This window comes from Echiichthys vipera, assembly GCF_963691815.1.
Source record: "Echiichthys vipera genome assembly, chromosome: X".
Lineage (NCBI taxonomy): Eukaryota > Metazoa > Chordata > Actinopteri > Perciformes > Trachinidae > Echiichthys > Echiichthys vipera.
Genome location: NC_139825.1, coordinates 41255300 through 41271077, shown reverse-complemented (window position 1 = coordinate 41271077; position 15778 = coordinate 41255300). Strand labels below are relative to the sequence as shown.

General features: G+C 41.2%; 1 protein-coding gene across 1 annotated transcript in view; it reads left to right on the top strand.

The window, feature by feature from the left end:
- Positions 1–435: 435 nt before the first annotated feature.
- shq1 (SHQ1, H/ACA ribonucleoprotein assembly factor) overlaps positions 436–15778 on the top strand; it is a 44391-nt gene continuing 29048 nt past the window's right edge. The window contains exons 1-8 of the mRNA XM_083938744.1: positions 436–487; positions 1466–1633; positions 1793–1857; positions 6450–6578; positions 6663–6835; positions 7294–7406; positions 8014–8111; positions 14507–14664. Of these exons, the coding sequence (XP_083794870.1) occupies positions 1491–1633; positions 1793–1857; positions 6450–6578; positions 6663–6835; positions 7294–7406; positions 8014–8111; positions 14507–14664 (879 nt within the window). The 5' untranslated portion in view covers positions 436–487; positions 1466–1490. The remainder of the gene's footprint in view (positions 488–1465; positions 1634–1792; positions 1858–6449; positions 6579–6662; positions 6836–7293; positions 7407–8013; positions 8112–14506; positions 14665–15778) is intronic.

The window sequence follows — 15778 nt, the reverse complement described above, 5'->3', positions numbered from 1 at the left end:
ACACAGATAAGAAAGAACAATAATGATTCATTCATCTTCAACCGCTTATCCTGGGGTCGGGGTCGCAGGGGGCTGGAGCCGATCCCAGCTGACATCGGGCGTGAGGCGGGGTACACCCTGGACAGGACGCCAGTCTATCACAGGACACATAGAGACAAACAGAGACAGACAACCATTCACACCTAAGGGCAATTCTTAGAGTAATCAATGATGATTTCCATTTAAAAAAAACTTTATCAGTACCTGGACCTCAGTTTGGGGACAAATGTATGTAACTTCTAGGTAAATACAATCATCAAACATTTCTTATCGTTACACTAACATTCATTTATTTGTATTATTCACATATTTGTATTATTCACATCTGTCTTAAAAAAAATAAAATAATTTTTTTACTGCCCGTTTACACTTTACATTACGGTAAAATACGGGCGCTACACCTAAGAGCTCCCGGGGAAGCTTGTAGGATAATTCAAGTGTTTTTCTGGTGAGTATGTTGTTCTTGCATACTGTATTTTATATGTGTTGTAGTGACAGGACAGTATAGTTACATATATTGGAATAAAAGCTGTAGGTAGCGTAACCTCCAGCTCGCACTGCTGCTGTGCTGTTAGCCCCAACACGAGGAGACCAATCATGTGTTAGCTAGTAGCGAGCTAACCGCACAACCAGACCTCCTCTAAACAACAGTGAAGTCAGTGTAACATCAAGCGTGTCGACACATTTGGTCGCTTTATTGGTCGCTTGTCAATGTCTTTTGATTGTTACAGTGTTAAGTCAAATTCGGGATGCACGTGGGTCAAATAAACAGACTATACACAGCATTAAGGCGATTTTTATGCATTATGAAACGGCACCCAACTTCATTAGAGTTGAGCAAATCTCCTTTAAACATGCATCTTAATGCCGGATATAATCACAGACCATTACATTTACTGTAAAGCGATGTTGTGAAACGTAGATTGGACCGCTTATTATTTTATATATTTTAATTTTTAGGCATCTTTTATATGGTATTTTTATGTTATTGTTTTGATGTGTCTGTGTGTAATGCTGCTGTTACACTGCAATTTCCCAGCTTGGGATCAATAAAGTATTTCTATTCTACTCTATAGACACGTTTGTCAACAAGAAAGCTATTTTAAAATCTACATTTATGAATGCAGTTTGGTTTAAACTGAACTAAACAAAAGAGGACGGAAGGAACAGGTTACAAGCTAAAGTTATGTCAAAGTAAAATACACATTTTGTAACCTGCTGCGGTCAGAAAGGAGTCGTTGTGTTTTACTCAGCTATGTTTATCATTGTGGCACACGTGGGCTGCTTCTTGTGGAGACCTGCTCATCTACAACCACAAGGTGGCATGCTACAGTCAGCTGGGCCGTCATTTAGCCTGGCTGCTGTGGAGTACAATCCAGTACATTGTAACTAGAGCTTGAAATCCTTTCTGTCATTGATGCTACAGGTTTGCATTTGCACAAGTATTCATAATGATAACTCCTGCATTCGACCTGAGCCAAGACCCGGAGTACCTAATCCTCAGCATCCGTGTGCCCTACACAAGAACATCAGAGTTTGACCTTTACATCGATGGATCAGACTTCAAGTTCTACGCCAAGCCGTACTTTCTCAGGTGAGTTAACCAATACACATGAACTGATACAGTAAAAGCAGGGGCAGTGAAATCAGTTAACTCATTCAGTTACGATTTGCAAAACATTTATTATCTGAAAATACAGCAAACAATAAGGTGTTTACTGACTAACAGTATGGGTCTATGTGTTGTTTTCAGATTATCTCTTCCTGGAAGAATAGTAGAGGATGGGAGAGAAAAGGCCAAATTTGACATTGATAAAGGTAGGTCACATTATGAAATGATTATAACCCTGTGGCTCTGGAGGAGATAGAGCAGAAATATCCTTGGGTAAAATACTGAATCCCAAATTGATGGCTTTGCTAATTTAGGAGTCGCTGTGCCGTCAGTGTTTTAGTGTGTATTTGAGTGTCTATCTCTCCTGATGAGCAGGTGTCACCTTGTATGGTAGCCTCTGTCACCAGTGTATGAATGTTTGTTTGGATGAGTGAATGCTGGCTCTTGTAGTGAAGCGGACAGCTACAGTACTCTTAATTTGTTCATTTTTTATTAAATAGTTTGGATTAACAAGTTACTGATCCGCTATGTAAGTACATGTTATGACCACTAGTTCCACCTCTGCTTCGGTTCAAAACAGTGTGAGATGGTAGAAAAACGTGTCTCAGACAAAGCTTGGAAAAAGGTGCTCCCTACAATTCCCTGTTACTTACTTAGTTTCGCTCATGCCGGATCCCGATTATAGACACTCAACAACTGAGCCTGATACCAATGTTTGACTTTACCTTAGACTGCACCAAATCCTGGGCATAAAAATGGACTGTCCTTGGGAAATTATCAGTTTCTGTCTCTGGGAAAGTGGGAAATACAATAAATGACCCACATATACTCTATCTCTGAACTATCTCTTGAACCACATCAAGCCCCCCTGTCTAGAGGGCGGATAGCCGTCTAATTGTTTGACAAATACTAGTTAAATAATTGATGATATAACACATAAAGAATTGCATTGATTGCACAGACAGGGGACATTCTCATTAGACGGCCTGCTTCACAAATCACCAGAGGCAGCAACTTGACAATTGCACAGTAAGCATTAAAAATACTTGCATTTCCGTATACGCTACACGGACACTTTTGGGCTTAACCAATGAACAAATTAATAAATTTTATCGTTTACACTGCACTTTTTTTTTTATAGCAGTTCATGATTCAGTAGATGAAATAACCCTAAAAACAGTCGGACAAGACGCACAAAAACTCCGAGGTCTATGGAAAGATTTGTAAACAAAGCGACGCATCGCGATGACGTCAATCAATGCGTGTGACGTGTTACGGCGTGATAACGTATGAACAGGCAAGAAGCATTTGCGCAAGGCCCAGGCAGTGTGAGTACAAATGGGCTAGCCAGCGGGGGGAGACGGAGGGGGGGGCAAGTACCCTAAAGCCCGGGGCGCGGTGCGGAATGACAGTGTGAGTGCGCCCTTAAGTCTAGTTTATTTGACCAATGTGAGTACAACTGTTTCGTGTCCAGGCACGGCTTGCTTCCCTGCCATGGCCAGGTTGAGAAAGGTGGGGTTTTGTAAAGCAGGGATGGACATGCAAGAGCACGAGCACTAACATCGAAGGTGTTCCCGAGACTATTTATATACGACTGTTCCCCACGACGGACATTTAAAAAGATGCCGCAGAAGGGTTCTCGGTGGTCACATGCGAAGGTGGAACGTTAACAGAATGAGAATCAGAAATACTTACAGTCCCAAAATACTATCCCAGGGGGTAATGGTTTACTGCAGATTTAGTCAGATGAAAATATTCAAGAGCAATTGGACAAAAGAAAAACTCTGAAATGATGACGTCTATACACAAGAATAGACGTCATCATTTCTTGAGCTGATATTTCTTAAACCGACTCTGTGTGGACAGAAACTTTTTAAGACCGACGGAGAGAAAAAAGGTTGTTTTCGATTGTGTGAACGCACCCTTAGTCAGCTCCCATCGTAAAGATTAAAATGTATGGCTGCACAAAAAAAAAAAATCAGGCACAAATAATTTGTCTTAAATGAGAGATCTGTGATCACTGACCTCCTAGTGTGTTATGTTTTCCTCGTCCTCTCCTGCAACACAATGTTAGTCATCATGTCATTGTCACATACTGCTCTCATGTTGGTTAATGATAAGCATTGAGTCATTTCCTTCTCTGCTTAGTATGCATGTAATAATTAATATGTGACTAAGGCACTAAAGTCTTTGCTCTATATTTAGGCAAAAAAGATAAATTAGTTCGTTAACGATATCTGAACAAACCCCTTTGTAAAAACCTAAAAGAATATAGATGGGGATAAAACTGGAAAGTCTGGTCTACGTGGGTGCTACTAAAGTGGAGATTATTGGCATAGAGTCATTTTGTAAAAATCAGTCATGTGAACTTTCATGCATTTGTATTGAAACCCAGTATTTACAGATACAATATTAAAACAAATCCAGTACACCTATGTCCTATGTTCTTAGGAAGGAGAAATTTACAGACGCAAATAGACATTCATTCATTCATTCATCTTCAACCGCTTATCCCGGGGTCGGGGTCCCGGGGGTGCTGGAGCCGATCCCAGCTGACATCGGGCGTGAGGCGGGGTCCACCCTGGACAGGACGCCAGTCTATCACAGGGCACATAGAGACGTACAGAGACAGACAACCATTCACACCTACGGGCAATTTTAGAGTCATCAATTAACCGAACATGTGCATGTCTTGGATTATGGGAGGAAACCGGAGAACCCGGAGAGAACTCACGCAGACAAAAAAATATTCAAGAGCAGTTGGACAAAAGAAAAACTCTGAGGGATGATGACGTCTATACACAAGAAGCATTTGAGCCGAGGCTCGGATCATTTCGAGTAATGTGAGTTAGTAGTCATGGAAGTTTTATTGGGGGATGTAATATCTCGTGTATGTGTCCTAACCTCTAGGCGACCAGGATACCTCAGAATGGTGTTACTTGACTGGCTCTCTTGTCTTTATTCATATACCTTATAAAAACTTGAAGTTTTTTCTTTCTTTTCACAGTTAATGATATCACATCAGTGAGGTGAAGTTAATTCTTGAGAGAGAGACACTGCCATGTTTGCTTAAATATGTAAAGCAAAAATTGTTGCAGCACTTTTCATCATGTTGATGACTTGGAATGATGTAAGTGAAGGTGTCAACTTGGATATGTCAGGTGGTTTACATGTGGATTATTTTCATGTGTTTGCATTAAGTAAAAAGAACAGTGTTGACAGTGTGTTTATGATTAGATTATACATCCTGGTCCTTATAAAAACATAGATTTGAATGATATTGTTGGCAAGTGACACTCTTCCAAGGCACCAACTGAAACATGGTTCTTGTTAGACAGTGATTGATCCCCAAGGTGTCTTTAGTTTGTACTTCAGTCAATCGGGAAGGGTAAATTAACCTACTGATCATGTTGTTTCATCCTACTTAAAGGGCCACTGGAGCCATCTGTACTATCATAATGATCACAGCCTACAGGCTGCCTGTAATATGTCTTTTCATAGTGGCAGTGAGCTCATGTTGGATTTATTTTCTATATATAACGAGCAAATTAAACATTTTAATGACAATCTGATAAACTACTGTCTGTCACTGAGATCTGTCTTTAAATTTGTGTTGCATATAATCGGTTCAAATGAAGTTGTCTCTATGGGGATATGTGCCTTATGGACTCTGACACCCGTCTGTCAGCATGGCCCCAGTCAACACTAAATAAGCCTGTAACATCTGTTTATAAAGCTCAGCTCATGAGTGTCCTTGTTTAGACTTATAATGAGCAATCATTAGGATCCCTCTTTCACGACTCTCCATTCTGCAAGGCCTGCAACTCAAGCAATTAGAGCCCATCCACATGAAGACACGTTTTCCTGTAACTGCCCAACTTTAGTATCGTTTTGGCCGACCATCCACACGCAGCTGGCGTTAACGGAGCCAGAGTGGGAAGATTTGAAAACGCCCCCCATGACAATGTCGTCTGGACAGCTAAACCGCATACTTTGTTAATGATGTTGTCATCGCCCAACCTCGAACCTCTAACCCCTGCGGCGTCACATAACAATAACAGTGCTGCTGCGTGGAGAGAGACACGGACCCACAGACTGAACTGTACTCTGAGTGACATGTATGAGAATGAATTTGGCCGACCAGATATTTCTCCCTTTTCCCTGATGCTCTGAATAAGACGCTAAATTGGTTGCTAGTAGATCTTTATAAATAAAGTTGCCAAGAGGGTCGCAAAAAGTAGCAAGACAGTGCCCGCCTGTGAGTGCTTTGGGATGGGAAAGGGCTCACAGCAGCACCCGCTGTTTGTTGAGATCAGTTACTGCAGAGTGATTCGTGCATCAGAGTCCAAAACACCACAAAAGTCTCCATTACCACCAGGAACAGTCGACAGAGTTCTCTCTAGGATGGATGACGTCTGATACGCTTCATTTAGCGCCTTTCGCTTTAAGACCCCCTACTGAAAGAGTTTGCTCTGATTGGTCATTGTTTCTGGGTGTCCTGCATCTGTTCTCTATGTGTCTCTGCGCTGCCGGGGAATGGCTGCAATGGCACAAATAGCCATGACATACCAACCATAGAGAAGTCCTGATGGCTCATTTAAAGACACGGTTTCTGAATTCAGGCGTTGTTTATTTCTCTGTAGATTGAGCGTTTTGATACTTTTCACAGTATTTATATAGCACCTCAATCTGCTTTATAATAAAAAGACATGGAAATCTGTCTGGACCTTTTTAAAGCAGAGATCTGTAATAGTTGAAAAAAAAAAACCCACCTGCTTCTTGTTCTATCTTGCTGCAGGTCTGGTCACTCTTCGGGTCCCTAAGGAAACAGCTGGAGAGCACTTTGAAGGTCTTCAGATGTTGACGACTCTCCTCGCCCCAAAAGGCTCCCGTTCAGCAAAACCACTGATAGAGGATTTAAGCACAGGTGAATCAAATCTATACATTGTGTAATTTAACTCATAATTCAATTTTTATCTAGAACCAAAAATAACTTCTTACCATTCCAAAGGATGCACTGAAGGTGCGGGAGATGATGAAGATGAAGATGAAGATGAAGATGAGGAAGAATTTGACTGGCAGGTTGAGCAAGAGGTGTACAAGGAGAACTGCGAGGAGGAGCTGACAGTCCTGCAGAAATATGGCTTTGGCAATCAGCGGTCTGGAGTGTTTGCAAGATTACAGGTGAGGTTACAGATAATTTCCTCATGTGTGAAATCCTTCTTTTCTGTTTTCTGTATATCAAACAAGTAAAGCAGGGCTGCATCTAATGATTAATTTCCTATCGATTAAAGTTACGATTATTTTCTCAATGAATTGAAAAAATCCAAGTTTCTAAAAGTCCAAGATAATATATCTTTAATTATTTTGTTTTGTCAGTCCAAAGCCCAAAAATATTCAATTTATTATGATGTAAAACAGAGAAAAGCAGAAAATATTAAAACTTTCTTTGAATTTCCTGCAATTTTTGCATGAAAAGTTACTTAAACGATTCAGTTTAAGATTCAGTTACTTAATCCATTATCAAAAAAAGGTTTTGATTATTTTCCTGCAACTCTAAACTGCAGCTAAATTGCTTTATTGCAGCTTCAAGTAAAATGAAGATGACACTGCAGTATTGACTGTGTCGTATGTCCTGACAGGAGGAATTGAGTGACGTGATTGATATGAAGAACCCAGAAGGAACGACAGCAGCAGAGAGGAGGCAGGCACGGCTGGACGCAGAGGCGTCGTCTTTTTCTCCTGACCATTACATGTGAGTATATCAAAGTGAAAACCTCTAAAACCGTGAAACATTTTTTAAAGCTTTTGCGTACCTCCAAGGCATGTTTTCGGGTTGTCAGTCCCAATCTTGTGAACGCGATATCTCAGGAACCCTTTGAGGAATTCTCAAATTTGGGAGAAATGTCCACTTTGACATTTTAACTGATTTGTTTTTGGAGGTCAAAGTTCAAGGACTCTGCAAACTCACATAACATATTTTTAGCCATAACTCAAGAATTGCTACACTAATTATGAAAACTTTTCAGATAAATGTCTAATTGTATAAAATGGGGTGATGCCATTTTATATCCAAAAGGACACAGGTCAACTTCACTGTAACATAATAATGTGTCTGTCCATTATTCAACGCCATAACTCTGTTCTTCAGGGTTGAAGATGTGTGTGAAGCATCCAGGTTTCACCAAAAAAATACACTTAATACCTTTTTATTAAATTCCTTCAAAGTCTTCACTACATATATTTTGTAAGTCTGGACAGTTTGGATGTTAACTTGAACTCCACTGTGGGTCGGAGGCATACAACTGCAATGCACAAGTTTCCCCCTGTGATTGTCTGCTGACGTCTGTGTGTCATTTCAGGGCTGATTTGTTCGAGGATGATGAGATAAAGGGGCTTCTTAAGGTTAGGCCGTGGTGGGCAAAGCTGAGTCCTTCTACAGAGCAGGAGGGAGAAGCTGGTGAGTTCAAGTTATCCTTTCTTATAATCTTTGAGAATGTCATGTACAATAATAATACATTTTATTTGTATAGTTCTTTGAAAGGTACTCAAAAGCACTTTACACTACTAAAAAAACACAAAAAACAATGACAGAAATAGTCAAAAAGATGGCGAATGTGGAAGGGGACAAGGCAGTGGTTAACATCACGTTTGAATGACAGGGTTTGATCATAGATGACACCAAGGTTAAGGATGTCCATAAAAACAGTTGGAGTGGATCTTTTCCTTTCAGAGGCAGAAGTTTTTTTTTGCTAGATTCAGTGTAAAATTTGTCTTTTTAAAAAAAACAATGGCATGAATTTGCAGAGCCTGATAAAAACACAGCATGGTAATATACATGTGAATCATTTGGGTTATTTTGTGCTGTTAAAAGTAACCAGCAGAGTAGTGACAGAAGGCTACCAGAAGGTGGCATGAAGTTGCAAAAATTGAAAGGGCAATCATGCATTGTTTGATATTATTTGACCACATTTAAATACTTGTTTACCATTTTAACTATCCCCAGTAGTACTATTTCAAAGCGACCAATAGTGGTATATTGTTCCTTGAAATTGTGTATATGCAGAGTTCCATACAGGAATCTGTTGGCTGGCTCTATGCCTGCAAGGCACATTGTGCTCTGACAATATATTAATCCTCAAAGGACACATGAGTCTTTTCACTGCCCCCTTCTAGAGGAAGGTCAGCGAGAATGCACTCCCTGCCAGAGCGCCTCAGGGCTCTTCAACAGGAAAGACACTTTCCATTATGAGAGATTGAACTTGGACCTTCCCTAATCACTAAATCTCTCTCCTGCATGTTGACCAATTTAAAATGTGCCGTGTTTGACCCCCCCCCCCCCCCCCCAGTAGTAGTAGAGCAGAGTTTTTTTTTTGTGATAGCTCAAAAACAAGCAAATCATTTTACCTTCTGAAACGTCTTTTTTTTTTTTTAACAAACTCAGGTTTACCTTTTGTAATCATTTCCCATTCATTTCAAATCAGTGGCTCATTTACTTCGATTGAGAAATGCTGTTTGTTGGCTGCAGCCTCCCAGCTTAATTTATCTGTTCAGCGGTAGCTCGTGGAGCCTCAGCGCTGCGAGAGACTGTTTAATTGTGCCAGCTCCTCTAACAGCCTGCTAATTCCAGCACTTCCACTGCCACAGATTATGTTTAGTGCATGGGTGCCGTACTCTTGAGAGAGGATTTAGATTAAACAGATAGCAATATTGCAGGAGGGAGTGCTGCTGGTCACGGTTGCTACCAATGCGGGGGCCCGATCACTGATGAGCAGCCATCAGTCAGCAATGCAAAGGCCATTAGCCGCAGCCTGAGTTTAGCCTCTGAAGAAAATTACTGCTCCCTGTAGCCCCGCCGGTTCCCTCGCCTCATTCTGCATTCTAAGACAGAGTGCCTCAGTCGGGAGCCCAGCCTTAGATAAATGGGCCAAATTAAACTTAATGGCTTGATTGACAGGTCAAATAGCATTAGCCTCAGCTGAGTGTGAAGAATGGCATCAGTCTGGTGTTTTAAGCGGCTTGCCATCAAATCTCGAAAGCCCGCTCATGGTTTTAACAGTTTGTCTTGTATTTAAAATGGCGACTACAACTCCTCCATGTGGGTCTTTTTTCCCTCTTTACTTGTTATAAGTCTGATATATATGTCACCTGACAGATGGATGTGGACACAAGTGCTAATGAAGTAGAAAGTGGCCCCTCTGTGCTCTCCAGTGTCAGGGTCGGCACACTGACAGGCCACAGCTGTCCACTGGAGGCCTGTAATCACACACTGGTACAGGCTAAATGGTCCTGACAGCTCAGTCTCTCTCTACCTGCTGCACTTTGTTATGGCTGCCTTTAGAAATCTGACCTTTGACCAAGTTAGAGAGTACGACTACACACAGTGATTGAAGAAGTACTCAGATGTTCTACTGAGATCAGAAGTTGCAATACTACAGTGTAGTGATACTCAGCTCCAAGTAGGGGTGCAGATAAAAAAGATGTACTTGCAGTTATTTTGACTGATATTGCAATTGTGATATGTTTGCCTATATTGGAGGGAATGATAACTTTTGCATAATTATTCTTATTTCCATTGAAAATTATATTACAATGTTCCATCCATCCATTGATGATCCTTCTTTGTGAGGATTCATAACAAACAAAGATCCTTTTCTTAAGTCTGATTTGTAGGCAGGGACAAATCTGCACCACAACAATATTTCATTCAAAATGGTATTTTGACACATTTTGCGCCCCTTTTGTGATTTGGATATTGCGCATGTCTATATTGGGTTTTGGAAATAATTGTGATTAATTATGCAGCCCCACTTACTACAACTGGACCCAAATATTTGACTTTTTGGATATTCGTTTGTTAGTCTTCAATTTTGAGATTTGCATATTAGGTTTTTTTATTTTAAAAATTGTAGAATGACTTGAATATAATGCTTTTAATTAAACCAAAAGACAAGTGTCGCAGCAAAGTGTTTCCATTTCAGTCAGTCTTTTCTCCATTTTGCTGTCGTGTAGGTTGCTTTTCTCTCCTTTCTACTCTTCTCTCTCTTCGCTTGCTACTAAATACCAATACTATCTGCTCTTTTTTTTAAACACTGTTAAGCTGAAAAAAGGTGCATGCAGGCTTAAAGTCACTGTGGTGTTCTGAGCAGAGGAAGTCCACTAGACGCTAATTTATTAATTCCATTGAAACACCACAGCGCTCTGCCATCCAGCTCAAGAACAGAGCAATGTCTGGTTGAGGCACATTATAACCGAGCAGTCTGATGTGCGGAGAGCTCTGTGTGGTCAGCCTGGTTTCGTATTTGGTGAGTTAATGAAGATAAATACAGTTAACAGCTGCATCTAGTGCCATGCGTAGTGCTGGCTCCTTCGCGAATAATCCTACCCGCCGACGCCGGCACTGCTCTGATGCTCCGTTCCTCAACAACCTGTATCATAATTGATGCGTTAATGTGTTCACCACTTTAATGTTGCATCTGGTAAAGATGGAGCTCATTTTACCAACTTAATATACTGCTGTGTAGATCTTAATTCCCCCCTAATGTCCAATAAAGTTTGATCTGAGAATAGGATAGGAACTTTATTACCTTTGATAATCCACCTAGAGGAAACTGGTTTACTACCAGAGACATATACAATACAAAGATATAGACACAATATACATGAGGCTTTATTTACACAATAGATAACACCAGGCGGGGTCATAAAGTAAAAGTACCTCATAGTTGTATCAAAGTACAGTTCTTGAGTAAATGTACTCTGTTACATTTTACCGCTGACTACACCAAATTTACATTTTGAGCAGAAGAGTCATTAACTGTCCCTTTGATGTGATACTTGTCATGATCACAGTGTGTGTGCACAAAATTAACCATATCTGCCATCCAAGGTTACACGTTGACCTCTAACATTTGTGAAATTCTGGAAGTGTTTTCCAACCCCCAGCAGTATTTTGACAAAGCATATTTACTCCATGCCATTAAGCCATCTGGACCTGTAGAGAGCAGCGAAGAGCCAGGCCGCCGTTCCAACTGGAAGAATTAGGTCATAAATGAATTTGTAATCAGCAAGAGCCGTCGTGCACTGTGTGCTAATTCCCGATAGAACTGATTGGCTCCACAGCGGAGATGAATGGATGTGGTGTTGGGTAATTCTATCAGGTCTGTTAACCTCAAATCATCGGCTTGGCTGCAGCATCCTACATGCAACCATTACAGTACCCACCGTTATTGTGAATATCAGTTTCTTAATTGCAAAATCTAAGTGTACTGTGCAACATCTTTCTTCAGAACAGATGGCCCTTAAAGCCCCTGAAATCTTGAGGATTATTTTTGTGAGAATGATGAGCCACAAAAACACTGCGTTATGTCTATATTTGTAGATGCATCTTGATATATTATTCCTCATGAGTAGGGCTTTGCCTACATATATGTTTGCTTGTGACTCTGCAAGTTTAGTGTGTTAAATTTTCTCTCTATCTGTGTGTCTTTGCAAGTGTTTGAAGAAACGGGTGCGCAGATGTGGGCGCATGTGGGTCTTTATGACTGTCCGTGTTTGTTCTGCTCAGCTCGGCTCTCACACCGCAGCTGCACTGACGAGGGACTCAGGTAGCGCCTGCAGGGAGGCAAAGGCTGACGTAATGCAGCAGGAACTCCTGCCCAGCAGAGCCAAGTTCCCACTGCAGCCAGGGAGATCATTTTGAAGCGCTGCGTGTGTGCATGTGTATATTGACTGTGTTTGTGTGTGTGTGTTTTATAAGTTTGTGTATGTGCTCTAGCCAATACAAAGCAGTGCTTCCTGCACATCAGGGGCTCAGTGCAGGGACTCTCCTCTCCTCATGCAGAGAGAGGAATTGCTTTCAGCTGTTTTATAAGCTGCTGGGAGAAAGAAAAAAGCAGTTGAGTTACAGCATGTTCCTGCAGACATTCAGTGCGCCTTTCACTACTGAACGGATGCATATAGCTTAAATGGGATTGAAGTCTGTTTGTGTCGCCTCATTAGACTTGCCACAGATCCCCATTAAGCAGATGTCTCTTTCGAAAGGCAACAGTTAGTGCATTTGCAGAGAACAGGGAAGCAGAGTTTTTGAGATATTTTCAGATGATGGAACTTAGCTGTTCAGCTGTCAAACCAATCTAAATGGATTTGGCTTTTCCTAATTTAATGTAGACATGTTTGACCTATTTTTCGTCTGCTCCTCATCAACACCTATCATGTTGCGGCTCAACCAGACACTTTGCCCCTAACTGCTCCAAGATAGCAGTTAGATAAATAGTAGAAAACTGGTTGGGCTGCTGTAAATATGTGAAAATGTGAACCTGAAGCAGAGGTCTCTGGAAAATTCATACAACTACAAAAAACTGTTTAAATGTTAGAACGCTGCGCATCCACAAAAAGGATGGGAATTTCCCTTATTGATTCCTGATCAATTTTCTGTGTAGACTTCAGCCTCAACGCAACTGTTTTATGTCTGAATGTCATCACAGTGTAGAGCACACAGCATTTGTTTTCATTAAGGGTTAAGGTGTGGTGCTAATGTTATTATAACAGGATATTTACCCTCTGTAACAGACGAGCTGCTCAGTTGGGAAGCAGTGGCAGTTGTGTGAAGAATGCCAAATACATGGCATTCCTGGACTTCTGGCTGATGTTGCGTAGAAAGATGTTTAAGCATTTTACTGATCTTTAACCCTTACTTAATGAAATGATCATTTTACAGTCGCAGATGCATTGGTTTAAAATCTTTTTTTTTTCCCAATGTGCAAATGTCAGAAAAACACGCCGACATAAAAGACAGTGTCCGAGGAATCAGGTGTGGACATTGTTTTCCTTTCACACATGTTGCACACAACAGGATATTGTCTGTGTCAGATTTAGGTGAGTGGTGACTCCTGGCTAGAGCAACCGGAGGACATGGCGTAGATTACACTGTGGTGATGATGGAGCTGGTATGTAATTTGGTGATAAACAACCGGGTCTCTTGCTATCCATGAATTTGTCAGTTATTTTAGTTGGCCACTTTGTGTAAACCACTCATCTTCTTCACCATCAAAGGTTTGTTTTGTTCCGATATTGGCCAGGCCGATGATAGAAATGATGATTTAGACATTTGTGTTCTCACATACAGCCGGATAATGTCTGGATAATTTCAGGCTTACAGTACATGTGTGAAAGAGGCTTATGTCAACTTATTCAAAGACATTATTCTGAGCCTCCAAGTTTGATTTAACATAGTTTTATTTTACACTTTTTTCCCTCCAATTGGTTCACACTTAATCTAAACAATGTTTTGCCAGACACATGGACTGTCAGCTGCAACTTCAGAATGAAAATCATCTGCAGCTGGACAGTTGATCCACTTATATTACCATAATAATGGCGTTTCAAGGTCGGACAACACGTGTATGTCATCGTTAATACCATTTGGAGAAGAAGTCTATTTCATTGCTTATGCTGCGCTCCAAGCTTCCTCCAGATTTTGAAAATGAAATCACTGATGTATTGTTGACAGAGGGCCAAAACTAGGAGAAAATGCAGCATTTTCAGATTCAGCCAGTTTAGTGTCATCTTAAAGACATAGGAAACTAAGCCCACTTTATCAAGCTGTGTTAAGTGTTTTATCTTGATACATGGAGGCTCATGTATGCTTAAATTATGATGTTATGGTGGTGTGTCTGTCTTTACAGGAAAAGCTTGTGAATGCAACTAAAGCGGTGTATGCAACTCCCCCTCCAACTGACCCCCACCACTGCTTCTTACACCCACTACTGGATTCTTTGCACTTCAGCGTCCCCGTCCTTGGTTGTGGTGATTTGAAATAGACCACTTAACTGTACATTCCTTGTTCTCTTGCAGCTGTTTCATTCACCGACCATGAGAAGGAGCAGCTGAGAAAATTCACAAACCGCTCCTACCTGCTGGACAAGACATCCCGCTCCCAAGTGTGGCTCGGCCTTGTTGACATCCTGCTGGCTTATTCCTATGAAGTGCGTTCTACCGAGGGAGAGCACAACGTGAGTGTGTGTATGTGCAGAGAGGTACCTCCTCCTGAGCAGCACTTAGCTTTGGATGACAAAGCCCTCTATCCTGAAATCCTTTAGACCCCCTTCCATTTCATTCAGAGCCTTAAGAGATTACCAGCAGATCAGAGAGCTCAGTCCAGGCCTCTTTGTGTCACTCCTCTAAGGTAGCTGCAGAAAGGCAAGGTGAGCGGTGCTGGTTTCATTGTTAAAGACAGTTCATAGCACTTGTGAATGAAATACTAGTGATATTTGATACAACAGAATGTTGAATTAGTACCCAGCTATGAATGATGTGAACATTGATGTGAACATTTTAATTTCTATAAAGGGTATTATAATATGGAGAGAGTCTAGAACAAGTCCCCCAGTTGATTTTAAATAGTTTGTAGTCTGCTCTTTACTGTCAATATTTGCTGTGTAACAGTACACAGAAGTTACAATTCGGAGGGGTCAATTCACGAATCTTCTCTGCCGGGTATCCTGCAGGAGCTGATGGACCTTGATTTCACTGGAATTGTACATTTTGTGATTTCATGTGACAAATAACATTTATTTACACTTTCCCAAAAGGCAAAAGGTCACTATAGCCTTTAAAGCTGAAAAGCATCACTTTACTTCCTCTGGATGCTTAAGAGAGCAAGAGCCCCAGCACCCATCAGGTGCTCTTTCTACAATCATTGCGAATATTCTGACCAGCTGCATCACTCAGTGCGTTTACGTGCAGTTTAAAAACCTGATTATGTTCGGATTAAGGCAATACTCCGGTTTCTCAAACGGCATGTAAACACCGTACACCGGAATTTTCACACCCTGGTTTACAGACCTAGATAACTCCTTCAGTAATCGGAGTTCTCATGCATTTAAACAGCTTACCAGCATGCTCCATAGGTTATAACCATTGACTGTATAAAAAGTGGACATAGCCTCTCCGCTGGGGCCCGTTCTGTCCAATCTGATTCAATCATATTCGCTTCTTGGAGCTGCCATCTTGTCAGACTTTTGACTCCTTATTTCCTCATATCAGGGCATTGATGGGACATGGGGGGGGGGGGGGGAAGGGGGGGATTTGTGCCCACCTGGGTGACGTTTACAGAATTAGCCACAT